Source organism: Cyprinodon tularosa, unplaced genomic scaffold, assembly GCF_016077235.1.
Source record: "Cyprinodon tularosa strain WSP-4 unplaced genomic scaffold, ASM1607723v1 ctg421, whole genome shotgun sequence".
Lineage (NCBI taxonomy): Eukaryota > Metazoa > Chordata > Actinopteri > Cyprinodontiformes > Cyprinodontidae > Cyprinodon > Cyprinodon tularosa.
The window spans coordinates 438,922-457,520 of record NW_024039143.1 but is presented as its reverse complement, the minus strand read 5'-3'; the positions used below and the strand labels follow the sequence as shown (position 1 = coordinate 457,520).

The 18,599-nt window shown below is 40.9% G+C and overlaps 1 protein-coding gene across 1 annotated transcript in view; it reads right to left on the bottom strand.

Annotated features, from left to right (window-relative positions):
* Positions 1–566: 566 nt before the first annotated feature.
* Positions 567–18,599, bottom strand: part of LOC119792566 (calsyntenin-2-like) — a 366,929-nt gene continuing 348,896 nt past the window's right edge. Inside the window, exons 15-17 of the mRNA XM_038299271.1 lie at positions 17,836–17,959; positions 9,607–9,791; positions 567–1,285 (exon numbers count right to left, since the gene is read on the bottom strand). Of these exons, the coding sequence (XP_038155199.1) occupies positions 1,067–1,285; positions 9,607–9,791; positions 17,836–17,959 (528 nt within the window). The 3' untranslated portion in view covers positions 567–1,066. The remainder of the gene's footprint in view (positions 1,286–9,606; positions 9,792–17,835; positions 17,960–18,599) is intronic.

Here is an 18,599-nt window from a genome sequence, read left to right as displayed (position 1 = left end):
GGTAAAAGAGATGGTTAGCAAAGGGAATCAGTAATTTTACTCTTAAAATAAGATAAATAGATAATATGCACTTGAAATAAGACAATGCAATTTTGTTTTCTTATTTTAAGTGTAAATTGTCTCGTTCCATTGGTAAAATGTCTCTTTTATCTCCTCAATCCAAGAACAAATGCACTTATTTTAAGAAAAAAAATGACTTATCTAGATTTAGATTTTTTCCAGTGAACCTCTGAGTTGTTGCTGCTTTCTCTCCAGATTTCCAGCTCGGAGCAGTAAAAAGGTGAAACCGTTCTGGTGGAAAATGATGAAGACGTGGGTTGTGTTTAGCAGACTGAGGGATCAGAGTTTTTTTAGTATGAAGAGGTGTGCTGTGTAGATGTGAAGAGAGGAGGGGATGGTGATAAAGGTAGGGATGGGGGTGGGGGGGGTCACCTACGACACTTGATATTTACAAGAAGGGAGCGTATAAAAATGTACAAGGACTCCTCTTCCATTCCCAACGAAAGCAACCCAGAAAGTTGACCTGGCTGCTAATTCGACATGACATCTGAAACAGAACATTGATCTTTTTTTTTTCTGCAATTTTTTTTAAATACCATTTAAAATATGTTTTTTTTTTTCTGTAAAATCACCTGGCTTAGCCGTACAGGCTTAGAATAAAGACAGATAAATAATAAGTATACAAACCAAAAATAGTCTCATTTTCTTTTGTTTTTTTTTCATCTTAAATAAAGGCTGTTTTGCATTTTTTTTTTTATTTGGGGTAAATTAGAAATCTCACTGTGAAATTTGTGGATCGATTTGAAAAATGGTGGGTTTATACAACCTGTTCTCACTGAACGCTGTAGAAACGCAGTGGAGGTATTTTCCCTCCAGGAATGACAATAATTTCTCTGATTGGGTGTAATTTCTTTAAACTGCCACCAGGGGGCAACAATATGTCATCTTTTAAAGTCCGTTTTTGTTGTTATTTGCTGCTGTCTGATGTGAGATCTCATTGAAGATGTGTTGCAGATGTGTGTGTGTTGGGGGGGGGGGGTAGTGTGTGTGGGAATGTGTGTGTTTTTTAATAGCATATTGTTGTTTTGTCCCATCTTTGGGGCTTCTCGCTCGAGCGTTGAATCCTGGGTAATTGGACGTCCACTTCCTCCTCGCTGTCATCTGAATCATCGCTAGTGACCTCTTCCTCATCGTCATCCTCATCATCTTCCTCCTCCTCTTCCTCCTCTTCCTCCTCCTCCTCCTCGCAGGCCTCCTCCTCCCCTGTGTTGCGGTTTTCCAGGTTCTGCATTAAGTGATGAAAAGACACAAAACATCATTTTTTTCTCAAATCTAAAAATCTAAATTAAATCAGAGGAAGCTTTTACTTTTAGATCTGAGCTAGGGTGAATAAAATTATTTACATTTCACCAAAACACAACAAAAACAGTTCTCCATATAGTTTGGAGATAGTAAACTATTTTTGAGAGAAAGTGTTTTCACTCTGATTTAAAAAAAAAAAGTATTTTTTGAGAGAACTTTTTTCCTTTCAAATCAATTTTTCAAATGTCAATTTAGCCTTTATTTATTCTATGAGAAAGTATTTTAGTACTTTTTCTCATTGATGTTGGAAATAACATCAGTTTTTACTGTGAAAATTTGTTCTCACCAGTACATTTATTTTACTTGAAAAATTATTTTCCCCTTTCAGAACACCTTTTTTTTGCATAAATTTCATAAAAACAGAATAATAACTCCATAAAAGAACATCTTAGATAAAATTGTTACACACATTTTGTCATTGGTTTAGTTAAATGACTATAAATGCATGTGCTGGTAGCTCATTAATGTTGAATAGAAAGGCTTTCTGGTTGAATCATGGCGCCCTGGTGGCTTATTATTTATTCTACCCGTCATGACTCTGCACTTTTTGGTTCTGTTTAAGTTTTCTTTTTTGAGTTTTCAGATATTCTTTGATTCATGTCTTTCTGTGTTTTCTAGTTTACTGGTTTAATTTCAATGTTGTGTTGTTCCAGTTATTTTTTATTGTATTTGAGTTCTTAGTCATTTCTTTTTTGCCCTCTGCTGCCCTCTTGTGGCAGTCTCCTTTTCCCTAGCTCCCTTCTAGACTCCGCTGTCCCCACCTGCTCCCAATCTGCTGATTAGCCAGGTCATGTTCTGATTAGCCAGCCTCATGTTCAGTCACTGTTTCCTGGTTTCTCGTTGTTTTGTTGCTCCATCGTTTCCTGGCTCCTAGTTGTCCTAGATTTTGGTTTTCAGTTTATTTTAAAAATTTTTTGCCTCAGTTTCCTGAAAAAAACTTGATTAATCTACAAAGTCAACTCTGCCTCATCTCCGCATTTGGGTCCTCAAAAACCTCCACTTAACCATGAGAATATCTTTGTTTTTGCTCAATTTATAAGTAGACTTAGGAGGATATCTCAAGAGTGGATAACAGGGTCTAAAAGGGCAAAAGGTTCAGGTTTTCATAAGCTTCTTTTCCTCTGAACGTAGAGCATTAATGTGCGTTTTTCAAACATGGGTTGATGCGCTAACAATTAGCATTTGGCTCCCTTCCCACTGGCAAAAATGGCTGGTCTAACGGAGGCGATTTTTAACGCTGTCGCTTGCAGATTCGTTTGACCCAGGTAGATGTGCATTACTGAGCTGTTCCCTCTGCCAATAAAAGCTGATTGTTCCTGGTTTTAATGGGTTTTAATGGGGGTTTTCAGCCAGTGGGAAAAGGGTCATAGAGAGTTTTCTCACATATATGTGAAAACGAGGTATATGTGTTTAAAAACCAGCTGCTCTTCCTTGGAAAACTTTGAACCAGTGTGATTGGATGATCTGGTTGAATTTTAAGGGCCTTGAGATGACATATGTTGTGAATTGGGATCGAGTTTTAAATAATTTAATGAAATAATTATAAAATAAATGCAGGTAAAGGTCGGCTCTTGGGTCTGAACTCTATGTCTGCGGGTGAATACAGTTTTGAAAAATCAAACCTATGCAGGGCTTAGGCCCAGGCCAATGGAAGCCTCTTCCCTGCCTTCAGAGCTGTTTGCTTGGCAGGATTCTCCGATCTACCGCTATACTCCTCAGCTCCCCTGCTAAGCTAGCACCAGCAACCTGTTCCCTCTACCGCTGTGGTGGTCATAGCCGATCATTAGCCGATGGGCTCTCTGGACAACTCCACTACTTCCTGAACTTAAGGCAGCCATCATGTTTCCTGTCGTTCATTACTGGCTGAACTGATTAATCCAGGTGCATCTAACCATGGTTACTGAGGTCAGGCACACCTGGATTAATCAGTCAGCCAGTAGTAAAAGACAGGAAACAAAAGTACAGCTTTAAGTTCAGGAAGTAGCGGAGTTGACCGATGCAAGTCTTAACTTTAGCAAGCTCACTCTGCCTTGATGACAGTGAACCTTGGTTGCATGGTATCCGTGCTGTTGTTCCATTATTACAAACAAATTGATCAATAATTTTTTTTATGCGTGGATTTGCTCTTCAGTTCTGACTCTCAAAGTCTGACTGTCTTTCTGAGCTCTCTCTTCATATCACCCGAATTCAAACAATGGATCTGGTCAGCTGGTCTCTCAAATTTTCTCAACAGGAAGACAGGGAAAAGGGGAGCCATCTTGTCCTGCCGGGACATACGTCGTGGGATACACCATGGACTCCTGGAAGGCTTGGAGGATGGTGTGTTTTACAATGTTATCAGTGGAGGATATCAAAGATGTATTGATTTTCGCATACCTGATCTCGGAAACCTGATGTATCTAAACTACAGAGGATGTCGGCAGCAATTTGGGCATTGATCAGGCTGCCGGCAGTGGTTGACGCCCTCACAAAGGCTGTGAACAAGCAGGACCGTGAGCTGAGCTGTATGCTGGGTGCGATTGAGCGCAGGCTGGCTGCGGTGGTTGAACTCAAAGGTGAGATGGGATAATATCAATAATATAAGGACAATGGCCTGTGGACAACGTTTATGGACAAATTGAATCCATTTCATCATACACACACACAGCTAATGCTCAAAAGGGTAGAGTCCGTCCCCAATGTGGCTCCTATCTTTCTACAGAGATAAAGGCAGCGCTATAGGGAACCGCCTCACAGTGGGGCTATAAGGACGCGCTGTTGGGTTCAAAAATGTAGGTTCATAAAAGAGGAACTGAGTCCACACAGAATAGGGATTTTTTAACGGCTTCTGCAGAAGGAGAGAGCTACATTCAGCTACATCTACTCTCTGACTGACTTCCTCTGCACAGCCCTTTTATTTGCAGTAGGGCTGCAACTAACGATTATTTTAAAAATCGATGAATTGGCCGATTATTTTTTCGATTAATCGATGAATCGGACAAAAAATATTTTTTATATTAACCTCTTTATTCCAAAATAAACATTTTAGACGGAACAAACAAACACACAAGTACAGGTTGCTCATTAACTGTACTGGTGCAATATGAAAAATAAATGTTTGTGTTAAAACTACACAAACTTACATGAGAAATGTAGCTGTACATCCACAAAATATAGGGTACTTTGTTTCATAAAGCGCAAAAAAAGACATTTTAGTTTTTAAAAGCCTCTAAGGGGTTCAAACAATAGGCCCCCCCATTTCAACAAATGAGGTTTTTTTAGACTAGAAGAGTTCTGCCTTTTAAGACAGGAAAGTACAGCAGTTAAAGTTGCTACTTGAGAAAATACTGAACCATAGAGATAAAAATAGCCCTGTGATTCAAATTATAAATAAATTTGGAATAAAAATGAGAGAACTAGGGGTGCTAAAAAACACATCCTCCAAAGACAGATATTTACATGGGAATGTGGCAGATAATTAATTGACATATTACTGATCTTGCTGGATTTTATTCTGCTTTACTTCCATAAATTGCAGGATCTTCTTTACTTTATCTTTGCCAGAAGATTTAAACTTTAAAAGCCTTGCCCTCATAATTTGCAAGTTAATTTATTTATAAAGGCTATTTTAATTATTGTGATCAATTTGCGCCGTCAATCCCGGCGCATGCGTGCTTCATTTGCAGTCTGGACGCTGAAATATCCTGCGGCTCTGACTGCAGCGCTGAGAGGGACTCCTGCGGGAGAACGGGTTGGGATGGGGGAGGCGCCTCACGGCAGCAGCTGCTGCTGCAGGACAAGAGTAGGAACGATACGTGCTTTCACGTAAGAGTCTCCAAAAGCCGCCAGTAACACCGTAAAAAGTCGCCAGATTTGTCGCTAGTCGCTTTTTTTTTTTTAAATAGTCGCTGGAGGGGTCTGAAAAGTCGCTAAATATAGCGACAAAGTCGCTGAGTTGGCAACACTGCGCACCTGCAGCGCTGGCTCGCTCTGCCATAATTTTTTCTTCTTCCCCCGTTTCAGTCAAGTTGCAGTGATGACGGTGGCGGATGACGCATTAATCGCGCGGCACATCTAATCGATGATGAAATTCGTTGCCAACGCTTTTAAAAGTCGATTTTTATCGATTTTATCGATTCGTTGTTGCAGCCCTAATTTGCAGATTATAACACATGGGGTGGGTTAGAAAATAGAGCGTTCTTCTGACAAGGCAAATGATCAGATCATAGGACAAAATGCTCCTCTGATTGAATCACAGAATAGAGCGGTCTCCCGATAACTGTGATTAGCCTTGCACAAACATCAGCAATTTTCTACCACCGTTGCATGACAGTTTGCAGTAAACAGAGTGAAGCATCTCATTTCTTCAATTTTCCATATGTACACACATTAACTTTATAATTATCATTGAATAAACCTGACACGCGCCAACAGCAGCATTCTGCGGCAGGCATAGCCTCAGTAAATCAGTCCCCCGACCCAATGAATCTGATGAACGGTTTGTGGTGAAACTGAAATCTCAATTACAATGTAATTGACAATAAATAACTTATTTTTCTTTATTTCATTGCCATATGTGGGTAACCTAGGGCTGGGCGATAATTCAATAACGATATATATCGATCGATAGACGTGTGGCGCAATAGAAAAAAAGAGAGTCGATAAAAGTTCGATAAAAAAGAAACGCAGTTTTCCTTCCTTCTCATTGTAGCCTAGCATGTAGGTTTATGCTAGTCACTGCTTCCTCCCAACCAATCACAATCGCAGACCCAGATGTCACATGAAGATGTCGCAGCAAGGAGAGGCGGAGGAAATTGTTCCAAAGAAAGGTTTTTGTAGTTCGGCAGTCTGGCAGTACTTCGGTCATGGCAAGTCGGACCAAAAACAAACCACAGTCATCTGGAAAATGTGTCGGGAACCAGTGAAAACGAAGTCTGATAACACAACCAACTTTTTTTTTATCATCTCGGCGGCTCACACCCGCAGGAGTACGAGCTGTGTAGGCCCCGACGCGGCTCTCCTCCGAGGAATCTTCGGGAATTTGGGGGAAAATATATATATATATATTTTCAGTTCTGGGCAGTTTCCCACGTAGTTCTAACAATTGAGATAAAAATGCTGAGGGGCCAGAAACTTCAAAGTAATAACTCAGGTTAAAGCAGGAAACTAAGCTGAACCAGGTTCATTTATTTGCATTTATTTGTTATATTCATTTTGGTCACTTTTCTGGTCACTTTAGTTTATTCTTTGTCAGTATTTAATAACATAATTCAGGTCTCTTAAGTTATTTTTCAATTCTGTTATGGTTAAAAAAGTTGGTTAAATAAATATTTAATTGGAAGTCTGTGTTTGTGTTCTTTATTAAAATGAAATCATTTAGCAATATTATAAAAAGTCCAGGCAGAGCTGCACATAAAATATGGTTTCAAATCTTTTCAATAATTATCGATATCGATCAATATGCATTTTTTTTTTATCGATAAGCTTTTTTTCTATATCGCCCAGCCCTAGGGTAACCAATAAGCAATAAGCGCCTTGAATCCATGGCTTTCATCCAACAGTAAGTCTGTAAAAAATGACATAATTGCTCATTGCAAATGTGCCCAAATATTTATTGTTATCTTTGTTTTTGTTGCTTTATTTCATTTCATGATTTGGCTCAAGGAACCAGCGTACCTGAGATGTTGCGTCACACATATTCTGGGATTTCCTTATTTAGTTATTTAGCAAACAGAAATAACCGGGCTAACATTAAATGACCTAAAATAATAACAGTTTAGTCTGATTTAAAGTTCACCTGCCTTTTGAAACAGCGTATGTAAATAGCTGCCTTCGGCTGTATTTGTCACACTGATGTACTTTTGAGAGCAAAGCAGGTAATGTGGTGATTATAAAACGTGTCCCGATGGGAGCAGTTAGCGGTGCCAGTTCTCTGCGTGGTAGTCGCTGAAACGTGATTGAGTCTTACATTTAGTGGATTAATGACTCTCTTCTGTGTCCCAAAACAAACATGAGGAGTACTTTAATACCAGCCAAGAGAAGGTCTGCCAAACTGTTGTGGCACGCTTGCATGCATCACGACAGCATGCCAACGTCCAATCAGGCAGTTGGGTTTTGATCAAAAGACTTTTCTTAACATTTTTATCAAGTCTTGTTTTATTTATTGTTCTTTTAGAGACATTACCAGGTATTAGCTGTGCGCATGTATAAAAACACAGGAGAATTAGAGCCCCATTTGTTATTCTTATTGTTCATTTATAGATTTTATTTTCTCATCAATCCCTTTACCAAAAAGGATGACAGTTTAGTTTAGAAGTTGAGAATAATTTCAACCAAAGCAAAAACAAATCTGGTAAATACAGATATTTGCAGCAGAGATGCAACAAGAAATCCGCTGAAGCCAACTGGCTTTGTTTGCTTTGTCCAGAGTCTGTTTACCTTAGCCAAGTGGCACCAGTGACAACAACACTCTTCGGTGTGGATGTTTGTTTACTGAGAGAGAAATGCTGAAGTCTTGCTCAAAAATAACATCAAGATTTTTTACTTTATTATCTAAAATCAGTTTAATCCCATCCAAATGAATTGATTGACTAATCAGCTTCTTTTTCAAAGACTATAACTCCTGTTTTATCTGCATTCAGGAGCAGAAAGTTAAGAGTCATCCAGGTTTTTATGTCGTTAAGACATGCCTGTAATCTATGTAACAGATAAGCTTCATCTGGATTTATAGACAGATATAGCTGGGTATCGTTAGCATAACAGTGAAAATGAACCCCAGTCGGCCTCAGCAGATGGCCGCTCACACTGAGCCTGGTTCTGCTGGAGGTTTCTTCCTCTTAAAAGGGAGTTTTTCCTCTCCACTGTCGCTACAAGCATGCTTAATGTGAAGGACTGGTTTTACTTTGACAGAAAACTTTGAATTAATTTGACTGGATGATCTGGTGAACTGGAAAGTGCCTTCAGATGACGTGTTGTGAATTGGCGCTAAAGAAATAAACTGAATTGAAGAATCTCAAGCAGACTTTCACTGTCTACTTGAACATACTCCACTAAAATTAGAGAAAAACAGTGCTTAAAACATTATTCTCTACCAGGGGCGGATTTAGGAAATTTGGGGCCTTAGGCAAAGACAGCCCCATTCTCCAGATAGAGAAATGTTAATAGAATAGACATCCATTATCTGTTCTAGGTTGTGTCCCTCTCTTCTTGTCCCTTTTCTTCTTGTTTTCCTCTCTATGTTTTGTACTCAGCTGACTTTTCATGCTGTCTCTAAAGGAATGAAAGATTTTTTCCAAGCACTAAGCTCACTTAGCTGATTGCTCCTTCCTGTGTTTCCAAAAAGGCCAAAGTAAATAACCCAGTCCTTCTTTTCACTGTAGACAAGCCATGATCTGCTTATCTGTTCTCCATTTTTCATTTGGATGAAATAATAGCTGCATGAATCATGACAGCAGACAAGATAGAGGAGAGCAGGAGGCGGGGTTACCAATCTACTCGCTCTGGAGAGCAGAGTTCGCTGCTTTTAGATGTTGTCTCCAAAGTCTCCAGTAGCAGAAAAAAAGTCTCTAGATTTGGCGCTAGGAGCTTTTTAGAAATCAAAGTGCTAGAGGGGTCTGAAAAGTGGCTAAATATAGCGACTAAAGCGCTAAGTTGGCAACACTGCTCTTTGCATCGTTTGTTTTCAAATGGTCTGTTTGGACCTTTCTGAACATGTGCAGCAAATGGACTGATCCAATATGGTGGACACTGAAGGGGGGGCTGAGACACACTTAATATTATAAGCTTTCTGATGGTGTTTTAGCGAAAGAAAAACATAATTAAGGTGCACAAATAAGGAATTGTTGTATTAACCATACATGTAAAGTTTTATAGGCCCCCCAGGAACTTGGGGCCCTAGGCCACTGCCTAGTATTGCCTAATGGTAAATCCCCATTGTGTCTTCAAAGACCTTTTACTCATAAAAAACCTTAAAAAGGATTTAATTATACACACCAATCATTAATAAGAGAACCTAAATTGAGAAAAAAACAAGAAAAACAACTGCAAAAAAATCACAGATTATATTACTAACTGTAGTTATGAAATCCACCAGTAGGGGGGGTGACATGTTCACATCATGAACTGTGGGGATCGTTGAAGCAATTAGCCCAAACGGTTCAATGCCTCATGAGGCTTCATCTCACCCTCACTACTTTGAACTAACTGAGAACTTTAGCAGCAGAGACTCTTCTTTGCTCTGCAGACATTCAAACCACCTCCTCTTACCTCCATGGGGTTGACAGTGATCGTCAGAGCCGAGTGGTCCCAGTTTGCGTCTGCCTCTTTGGCCGTCTCTTCCTGCCTCACCTCCTGCTGGTGGGTTACGTGGATGCGGTATATTCCCAGCACCACCACCGCCACCAGGGCGGCGATGCACATGACGATCACCACAGTGGCTGCACTCGGTACGCCTGAGGAACACATGAGAGAAACCGGAGGAGGTTGGTTGGTTGGTTGGTTTTGTCAACCAGCAATTTAGCTTCTGTCCTGCTACTTTAGATTGGAGGACAGAGGGAAGCCGATTGGTCAGGACTCCTGGTTTTTAAACCTGTTTGACCTAAAAAGATTGTTTCTAATTTCTTCCAGCCAAACCAAAACTGAACCAGCCAGGAACACAAACTGTTGTTGACTAGTTAGACGAAACGCTGGTAGCCATCATGCAGATGGCCTGCTGCAGTGATGAATGCTTTAGATACACGTTTAAGCCTTTTTGTGTCTAAAACGTGGGAAAAAAGGAATCCCTCCCCCCCTAAACGTGTCCATCTGCAACCAACTCATTCTCTTCCATCCTTGGTCTCCTAGCCCGCTGTTTTGATCATACGCATCTCCATTGGCTAACATCATAAAAATAAGACTTCTTAATGCTTGTCGCTATTAAAGTTGTAACATTTCAGGCACATTTTTATTCATCTTCCTAACGTAAAGCAGATTTTAAAATATAATACAAAAGAAAATGTGTGGTGGGAGCCTAAAAAAATGCCTGATTTTGATGCACAGAAATATGATTGTAAATTGTTGATCTGTGAGGTAACTAAAGGATTTTCACGTTTTTCGCATAAAGGGCGGCTTCTGGAATGCGTTGTTACATCGTTCTTCCGACAGTCAGTGAAGACTGTTTCTACTAAGAAAGGCATTTTTAATTATATGAAAAGAAGTTTGGCCTTTGATAAAAACATGCCTGGCCATCATCACACTACTTCCAAAAATATATTTATTTGATTACAGTAACTAAGTACTTTTTGAGTATCTTTACTTTTTATTAGTCAATTTTTGGGGGAGTACTTGAACTTTCACTCTACTCCATTTCCAGGAAGCTGCTAGTTCCTCCTTAGCATTATCATGTTTTCATCTTGACTTGCTTTTTATTCTGCTTTTATTTTGTGCTATTTTATTGTGTAATTAAAGGGACAGAGGACAATCTTTTATTTCCGGGTGGATCATCTAAATAAGTGGTCCTCCTAACTGTCAATCATTCTGGTGATACGTTTACGTAAGGCCGTCGTACGTGCTCGTCCCGTTATCCATCATTTTTTGCGCATGCGCACTTTCAGGCGTATATCCGTAGTGAGCTACGGTTTCAGACAGTGATTGAAGCTTACCTTTCTCACCGCGGTTCTTGGGAAATGGCCGAGGGGTCGTTAGAGAAAAGGTGTCTATGAAGTGTATCAGAAGAAAAGGAAGGCCTAAGAGAGAGGAAGATATATCCCAGAATGCTTTGCACGGAGAGCTCTCCTAGCAAAGCATTATGGGATTTGCTGTCACACCAGTATTCTGTCGCTACCCGACAGCGGCGACTAATAACAAAGATGGCGCATGTTAGGAATCCAGTTTGTGTGGGTTGTGTTTTTGTATGTTCTCCCTCCACCACCAGGTGGCGCCTGTTCTCGTTGGCCCTCTCACACACCTGGGGATGGTTGCCTCATTACCGGGGGATTCTTAAGCTGCTGACTGCCACTACCTCGACGCCAGAGTGTTTGCCAGTTTTGGGTACTCTAGCCAAGCTGAGTTTAGCTGAGTCAAACTGAGTTTTGTCAACCTGAGTTTTAACCTTGTTGTTTTTGTTTGTCATCCTCCTAACTGGATGTTTTGGACCTTCTCCCCCTGGAAGGATAGACTGAGCTTCAACTGAGCTGGGGATTCAAACTGGAGGTTTGGATCTACTTTTCCCCAAAGGATTGTTTGAGCTTCTCACTGAGCAGGGGATTCATCTCCACAAGAAACCAATCGAGTACCATTGGAAATCTAAGTGGCAGCCAGCTTCTCTAAGAAACACCTCAACCTGGGTAAACCCTGTCCGCCCTCCAACGAGCAAGTCTATTACTAGAACAACCCACACCGACTGGATTCAGAGAAAGACACCTTTTCTGGAAAAGTGAGTCCTGTTGCCTTTATTCCCTTTTGCAAATTGAAGCTCAAATTTTCCCACTGAGCCTGAACTAACCACTGGAACTTCCCCTTCACTTTTCAGTCCTGGTTCGCCAGTGTTCAGAGGAGCACTCGACCCTTCTCTACCAGTTCTCAACAAACCTGTTAAACCTTCCCTTGGTCTCTCTGTTTGGTTTTCTGCATTCGAGTCAGATCTTTGAATAAAATCATGACAGCGCAGGCACTGCGCAGTGGAGAAGGAGTTACTTGACCAACAGAGCAAAAAGCAGTGATCATCTGTCTGAATGGTCAGTTAACTGAGTTTGCTATAAAGTCCAAAATATAGTCGCTGCTCTATATAGTGATTGAGGGATTTAGGAGTTAGGGCGGTCGCTCGGACACAGTAAGCTCTTATAAGCTATGAGAACAGCAACTTTTAAACAGAACGTGCACGAGGAGAAATCGGCTCTTGGACTCGCATTTTTTGTTTTCTTAGAGTGGAGAGGGTGGGTCGTGTAAAATAATCTCAAGAATTCTCCACAATACCTTTCACCTAAAGCACTTTGAATTGTCTTTGCACTGAATTGCGGGATATGAATGAACTCGACTTGCCTTAAAAAAATAAAAAAATGATCCTGAAAAAGATTTGCACCCCCCCAATTGAAACTGAATGAAAAAAGTTTTGCAAATGCAAAAAAAAAAAGAATTTTAAACTGAAACTTTTAGTTGAATTTATTCAATTATTCGAATTTTGCTTCTAATGAGCCTCAAATGTGCATAAAAACATTGATAGAAACACGTCTTTTCAAAAATCACCAAATAAAAAAACATTAAAGTTCATGAAATGAATGCAACAAAAAATTTCCCAGGTACGTAAAACACAGTTCAGTTCTTTAGGGAAGAGCAACATAATTGAAGATGCCGAGCAGCCTGCATAAACACTGAGATGTTCCCTTCTTGGCCTGTTTGATATTAATGCAATCATTTGACAGACATCTCTGTGCAAATGATTTATGCTAAAAACAGAGCGGATCTTTATAGAAAAAAAGCAAATAATAAAACAGGGAGAAGAGGTTGTAGCTAAATCTGAGCGTTGTGCATGGATTTGCTTAAAAATAAGAATGAATCATGTTTGAATCTGCATTATTTAACGTCCTATGAAGGAAGACTCCAGAGGTAGAGGATGCTCCAGCTCACGTTGAGGCATGGCTGCTGAGCTGAACTTGTTTATTGGGTTGCCTCTGATCTCCAGCTGTCTGTGAGATTCCTGATTTCTCTCTCCAGCAGTCCTTCCTGGTGAGTGGAAGCTTGTGGTTAATGAGACCGCCGCTCCCTCAGCTCTTCGCCTGATCACTCGGTTCGTTCTAGTTTGTAGATTTTTATTACACCAAATTCAGGCCCTTTGATCTTCTGAGAGATTCTTTACATTGCCACCTCCTAAATTTAGTCAAGCTTAAGATCTGGGGAGTCAACTGCAGCAGGATCATGAGCCAAACGGTTGATCTGCATTTGTTGAGCTTCTAGTTCTTTAGGTTTTGCTGCAAACGGCGTCCTCTGCTCCTCTGACCTCCTTCCACGTCTCAGGCCTCTGCTCCATTAACAGCCTCGGCCGCTGAACTTGCCGGGACTCTAAGTAGAATCCATTAGACTCTGATGAATAATTAAATCACATGTGGTAGATTTAGACCGGCTCCCCTCATCCACCCTCTGCTCTTTGTATGTCGGATCGCAGTGTTGGGCAAGCTACTTGTCCAGTGTAGTGAGCTAAGCTATCAGTTACTCAACAATAAATTAAGCTTCACTACACCAAAGCTACCACCTTTAGAATTATAGCAAGCTAAGTTACACTAATGTGTTAAAATTAGCTTAACTACATCAGAAGCTACTTAACGTTGTACCAAGCTAATGTCAATTCAAAATGAGTCTGATGCACTGGTTAAAATATTTATTAAAGATCAGCCAATGACATAACACAGTGTAAACATTGCTTTATGATCAGCATATTAAAATAAAAACTAAAGTAATTAATAGTAGACAAACTAGTAAACAATCTGCTGTTATAAGAACCAAATTAAAGGTACTGTGTAGTGTTCTACACATGGAGACATGGCTATGAGTTTGCATTCAATGGACATCTCTAGGGAAAACAAAACCCTACAAAAGACCTCAATTAAACAGTTGATTCAAGTAACAAACAAAACTGTTTACAAAAGAAGGTGAAAAAATAAAGAAGCTAATTAAGTGATACATATATTTATGCCTCACCATATAATTTAATTTCTACCTACATATTTATTCATTGTATTTTTGGAGGCAATTAATTGAATGCTTATTTATTTATTTATTGAGCATTTATTTATTTATGTATTTATTTTATATACGGTAGAGCTGTTCCTCCATAAAAAATCTTATCTGTGCACAGCCTAAAAACAGATTTATGTAAACATCCTGTCAGGTAAACTAGGCCATGAAAATACAATATCGAAGTTTGACTACTGCTCTCTAATTAGAGTATCTTAGTGGCACATAGATATGGGAGAATTATCCTGCCATAATGCAAGAGCACATAACTTCAATTAGGGAAAAGAATTTCATCTTCTTGCTCTCAAAACTTATAATGCTCACACTCAAAACATGCGCTCTCTCTCAAATATTTTCTCTTCTTTCTCAAATCTTTGTTTCTTATCTCAGATTTAATGCTTCTTGCACAGATATTTTCTCCTCTCGCTTGCCTCCTTCTCTTCGCGCACAAACCGCGCTCTGTTACGTTCGCAAACCCGTAGGCTCTGCTTGCGGATTTGTTTTGCTCTCCCAGACTGCAGTTGGATCGTTGCCTAGCAACCTTTCCAGCCAATAGAACGACAGCCTCGGAAAGGGTGCGCTTGTTTAACCCTACGGAGTGTGCCTGTGCTACTACGCCACTTATAAGAGTGGCGCAGTAGCCACTCTTGGCGTAGTATTTCATCCCATATTGCCAGAACTGGCAATATGGGATGAAATAAAACCTGCTGTAATCTGTTCCCCCTGTCTAAATCAGGCAAAAAAAGGCCCCATCTTTTTTATTTTTGGCTTATAAGCATCTTTTATGATGCAAAAAAATATTACAAGTATATGGTTTACAACCGTTTTCAAGGGGATGAGAACATTTGGACACTGTGAAACAATGAGAGATTTTTTTAATGAACGTATGGTTTCATTTCTTAGTTTTGCCCTGGATTTTGTAGCGTTTGTGGACGCTACGTCGCTACTTGATCAAAACAATAACGTCGCTACAGGAAAGTTACTTGATAAATAAAGCAGCGACGCTACGGTCAAGCTACTGGAAAATGTAGTTAAACTAATAGCTTCGCTACATGTAGCGGCGCTACTGCCCATCACTGTTGGATCGCTGCTTTGCTCAGAGGGAGGAGAAGGAGCCATGTTGAGAACGTACCGCCGAGTCATAAACAAGCTTAGAAAGAGGAACTGAGCGTCCCTCTTGGATCTCACCGTGTTTTTTTTTACCACAGAGACAGATATCTGGCGAAATTTTAAACTTAATTTTTCAAGCTTTGCATTTTTCAGTCATGATTTCAGGTATTATTGACTTTGTCTGATCGTTTTTTCTTTTCATCGACTCGCCGCTGAGTCTAAAAAAACACATTTCAATCAGGTTCATTTTTCCCCAAACAAAAGAATTTACTTCAACTAACATTTCAAAGAAAATTCACTCATGCATGATTTCCTCAATAAATATTTAAGTTTAAAATGTCAGAAAAAAATGAAAATTAAATTAGTTTCCATCCATAGACATGGGCAGTAATTACTTATATTTACTTTATTACAATAGCAAAAACATTTTGACAAAAACATACTTTTTACAACTCAAGCAAGAGTAAAATCTAACGTGACTTTAAAAGAAAATGATTGACAATTTGTTACTACCATTGATGACACCAAGATCATTTCGGAGGTATTTATTTATTTAGGTTTAAATTGTGATTTATAAACTAAAAACTGATTGTATGCGATGAACTTAGTCTCCTGAAAAACTGAACAGCTGATATTCCGTAAAAATTCAAAAAATATCCACTGGACTTGGTTTTCAAGATTTGAAGATGTTTCGCCACCTCTCCAGGAAGCTTTCTCAATTCAAATGTCTGGATCCGCAGTGAGTTTGAGTCTTATATAGACAACGCCTTGTATCGCTTGGAAACATGCAAATGGAAACCGATGAATGGGCCGTTAGTTCCATCGTTAGCCTGTAATATCTGAACCTGTCTATGATTCTAGGGGTCGGTCGTTAAAGGGGGGATTGTCATTAAGGGGGGGATTGTCTCCTGTAATACCTGAAACCTGTCCATGATTGTTAAGGGTTGGTCGTTAAAGAGGTATTGTTCACCTTTTTTGAGAAATTGAGAAAGCTTCCTGGAGAGGTGGCGAAACGTCTTCAAATCTTGAAAACCAAGTCCAGTGGATATTTTTTGAATTTTTACGGAATGACTATGACCTGGATGACTGAGAACCTTCATCAGCATATTGCACTCCATTTTGGGAAGGTGAACAATACCTCTTTAACGACCAACCCTTAACAATCATGGACAGGTTTCAGGTATTACAGGAGACAATCCCCCCCTTAATGACAATCCCCCCTTTAACGACCGACCCCTAGAATCAAAGACAGGTTCAGATATTACAGGCTAACGATGGAACTAACGACCCATTCATCGGTTTCCATTGCATGTTTCCAAGCGATACAAGGCGTTGTCTATATAAGACTCAAACTCACTGCGGATCCAGACATTTGAATTGAGAAAGCTTCCTGGAGAGGTGGCGAAACGTCTTCAAATCTTGAAAACCAAGTCCAGTGGATATTTTTTGAATTTTTACGGAATGAGAACCTTCATCAGCTGTTGCTGATGAAGGTTCTCAGCGCCAATTTGCAAGTTTCTCAGCGCCTTTTAATAAAGCAGTAGCTCGAGGGTTTGGGCATACGAGCTGCGCTTCATCGTTAACATACATTGTCGCTATGGTTACTGCCACAAACAAGCCATTAAAGCCATTGAGTCCATCTGTCACTGGAAGAGGCGCAACGATTGTGCCACTGATTCGAGTGCACAGGCACCAATCCGAGCACGCGGTGAGACAGGTATTCAGGGTTTATATATCAGGAGCGTGCGCTCCACCCGCAGCCCTCGCCCTCCACCCGCAGACCTCGCGCTCCACCCGCAGCCCTCGCGCTCCACCCGCAGTCCTCGCGCTCCACCCGCAGTCCTCGCGATCCACCAGCTGGCCTCGCGTTCAACCCGCAGTCCTCGCGCTCCACCCGCAGTCCTCGCGCTCCACCCGCAGTCCTCGTGCTCCACCAGCTGGCCTCGCGCTCCACCAGCTGGCCTCGCGTTCCACCCGCTGGTCTTGCGCTCCACAAGCTGGTCTTGCGTTCCACCCGCAGTCTTCGCGCTCCACCCGCAGTCCTTGCGCTCCACCCGCTGGCCTCGCGCTCCACCCGCAGTCCTCGCGCTCCACCAGCTGGTCTCGCGTTCCATCAGCTGGTCTCGCGCTCGAAACACTGACCTCACGCTTGACACATAGACCTCTCGCTCGACCCACTGTTGACGCCATCAACCCGCTGTCCTCGCCTCCATTCGCTGTGCTCGCCTCCACCCGCAGTCCTCGCCATCGACCCATTGTCCTCTCGCTTGACCCACTGTCTAAGCATTAAACCCACTGTGCTCGCAATTGACTCACTGTCCTCGGCGACCCACTGGCCTTGCCATCGACCCACTGTATATATGAACCACAACATCAACCAATCACACTCTGCTTTCTTTCATCCAATCAAAGCATTTGTTCCCAATTTTGCTTGGTTAAAGTGATGGAGGTGAACCCTGGAAGATTGCATCATGGTTTAAGTTAGTCACTCCCACAGACTGCCACTCTGGGTCCCTGAGTAAGACCCTTAACCCCACACTGCTCCCTGTGCGCCACACAATAGCAGCCCACTGCTCCCCAAGGGGATGGGTTATTAAAGAATAATAAAATAAATTAATCAAAATAAAAGAAATGTGTACCTTTGTTTGGTGCAAATATCTTACGAATGTGTTTTCCTACCTGAGGCATGGTTGGGGTAGAGGTCGCTGATCATAGATGGATGGTGGACCACCTGCATGTACTGAGGAGGCGCCACCATGTGGCTGATGTGTTCCTCTGTGTCAGAGCTGTGCCAGACGCTCACCTGGTTGGAGGACAGAGGGAAGCTGATTGGTCAGGACTCCTGCTTTTTAAATCTGTTTGACCTACAAAGATTGTTTCTAGTTGTAACATTTCAGACAACATTTATTCATCTTCCTAACCTAAAGCTGATTTTACTACAGTATATAAAACAAAGAATATTTGTGGTGGGAGCCTGACATCTACTCATTAAAAAACAAAAGGTTTAATTAAAACACCTGATTTGGTTGGAAATCGGATTAATATGCAGACTGCTGATCTGTGTGGTAAAAATATGATTTTCACATCTTTATCATAAAGGGTGGCATCAGGCTTCAGGAACGCATTATGTTACAAAGTTCTTCTGACAGTGAGTTAAAACTATTTCTACTAAATAAGAAAGGCATTTAAAATCATATGAGAAGAACTCTGACCATCATCACACTACTTCCCAAAGTAAATTTGGGAGTACTTGATTACTGTACTAAATCTACTAGTTCCTTGATGTTCCTCAGTTGCAGTTTTTCTTTGTTGAAATGAAATTTCATCATGGCAGATAGCAGCCCATCCATCCATTTTTTTTCTGTCAGTTGAGGTCGCGAGGGATGCTGGTGGTCCAGCTGTCTACAAACAAGAGGCGGGGTCCACCTTGGACAGGGCGCCAG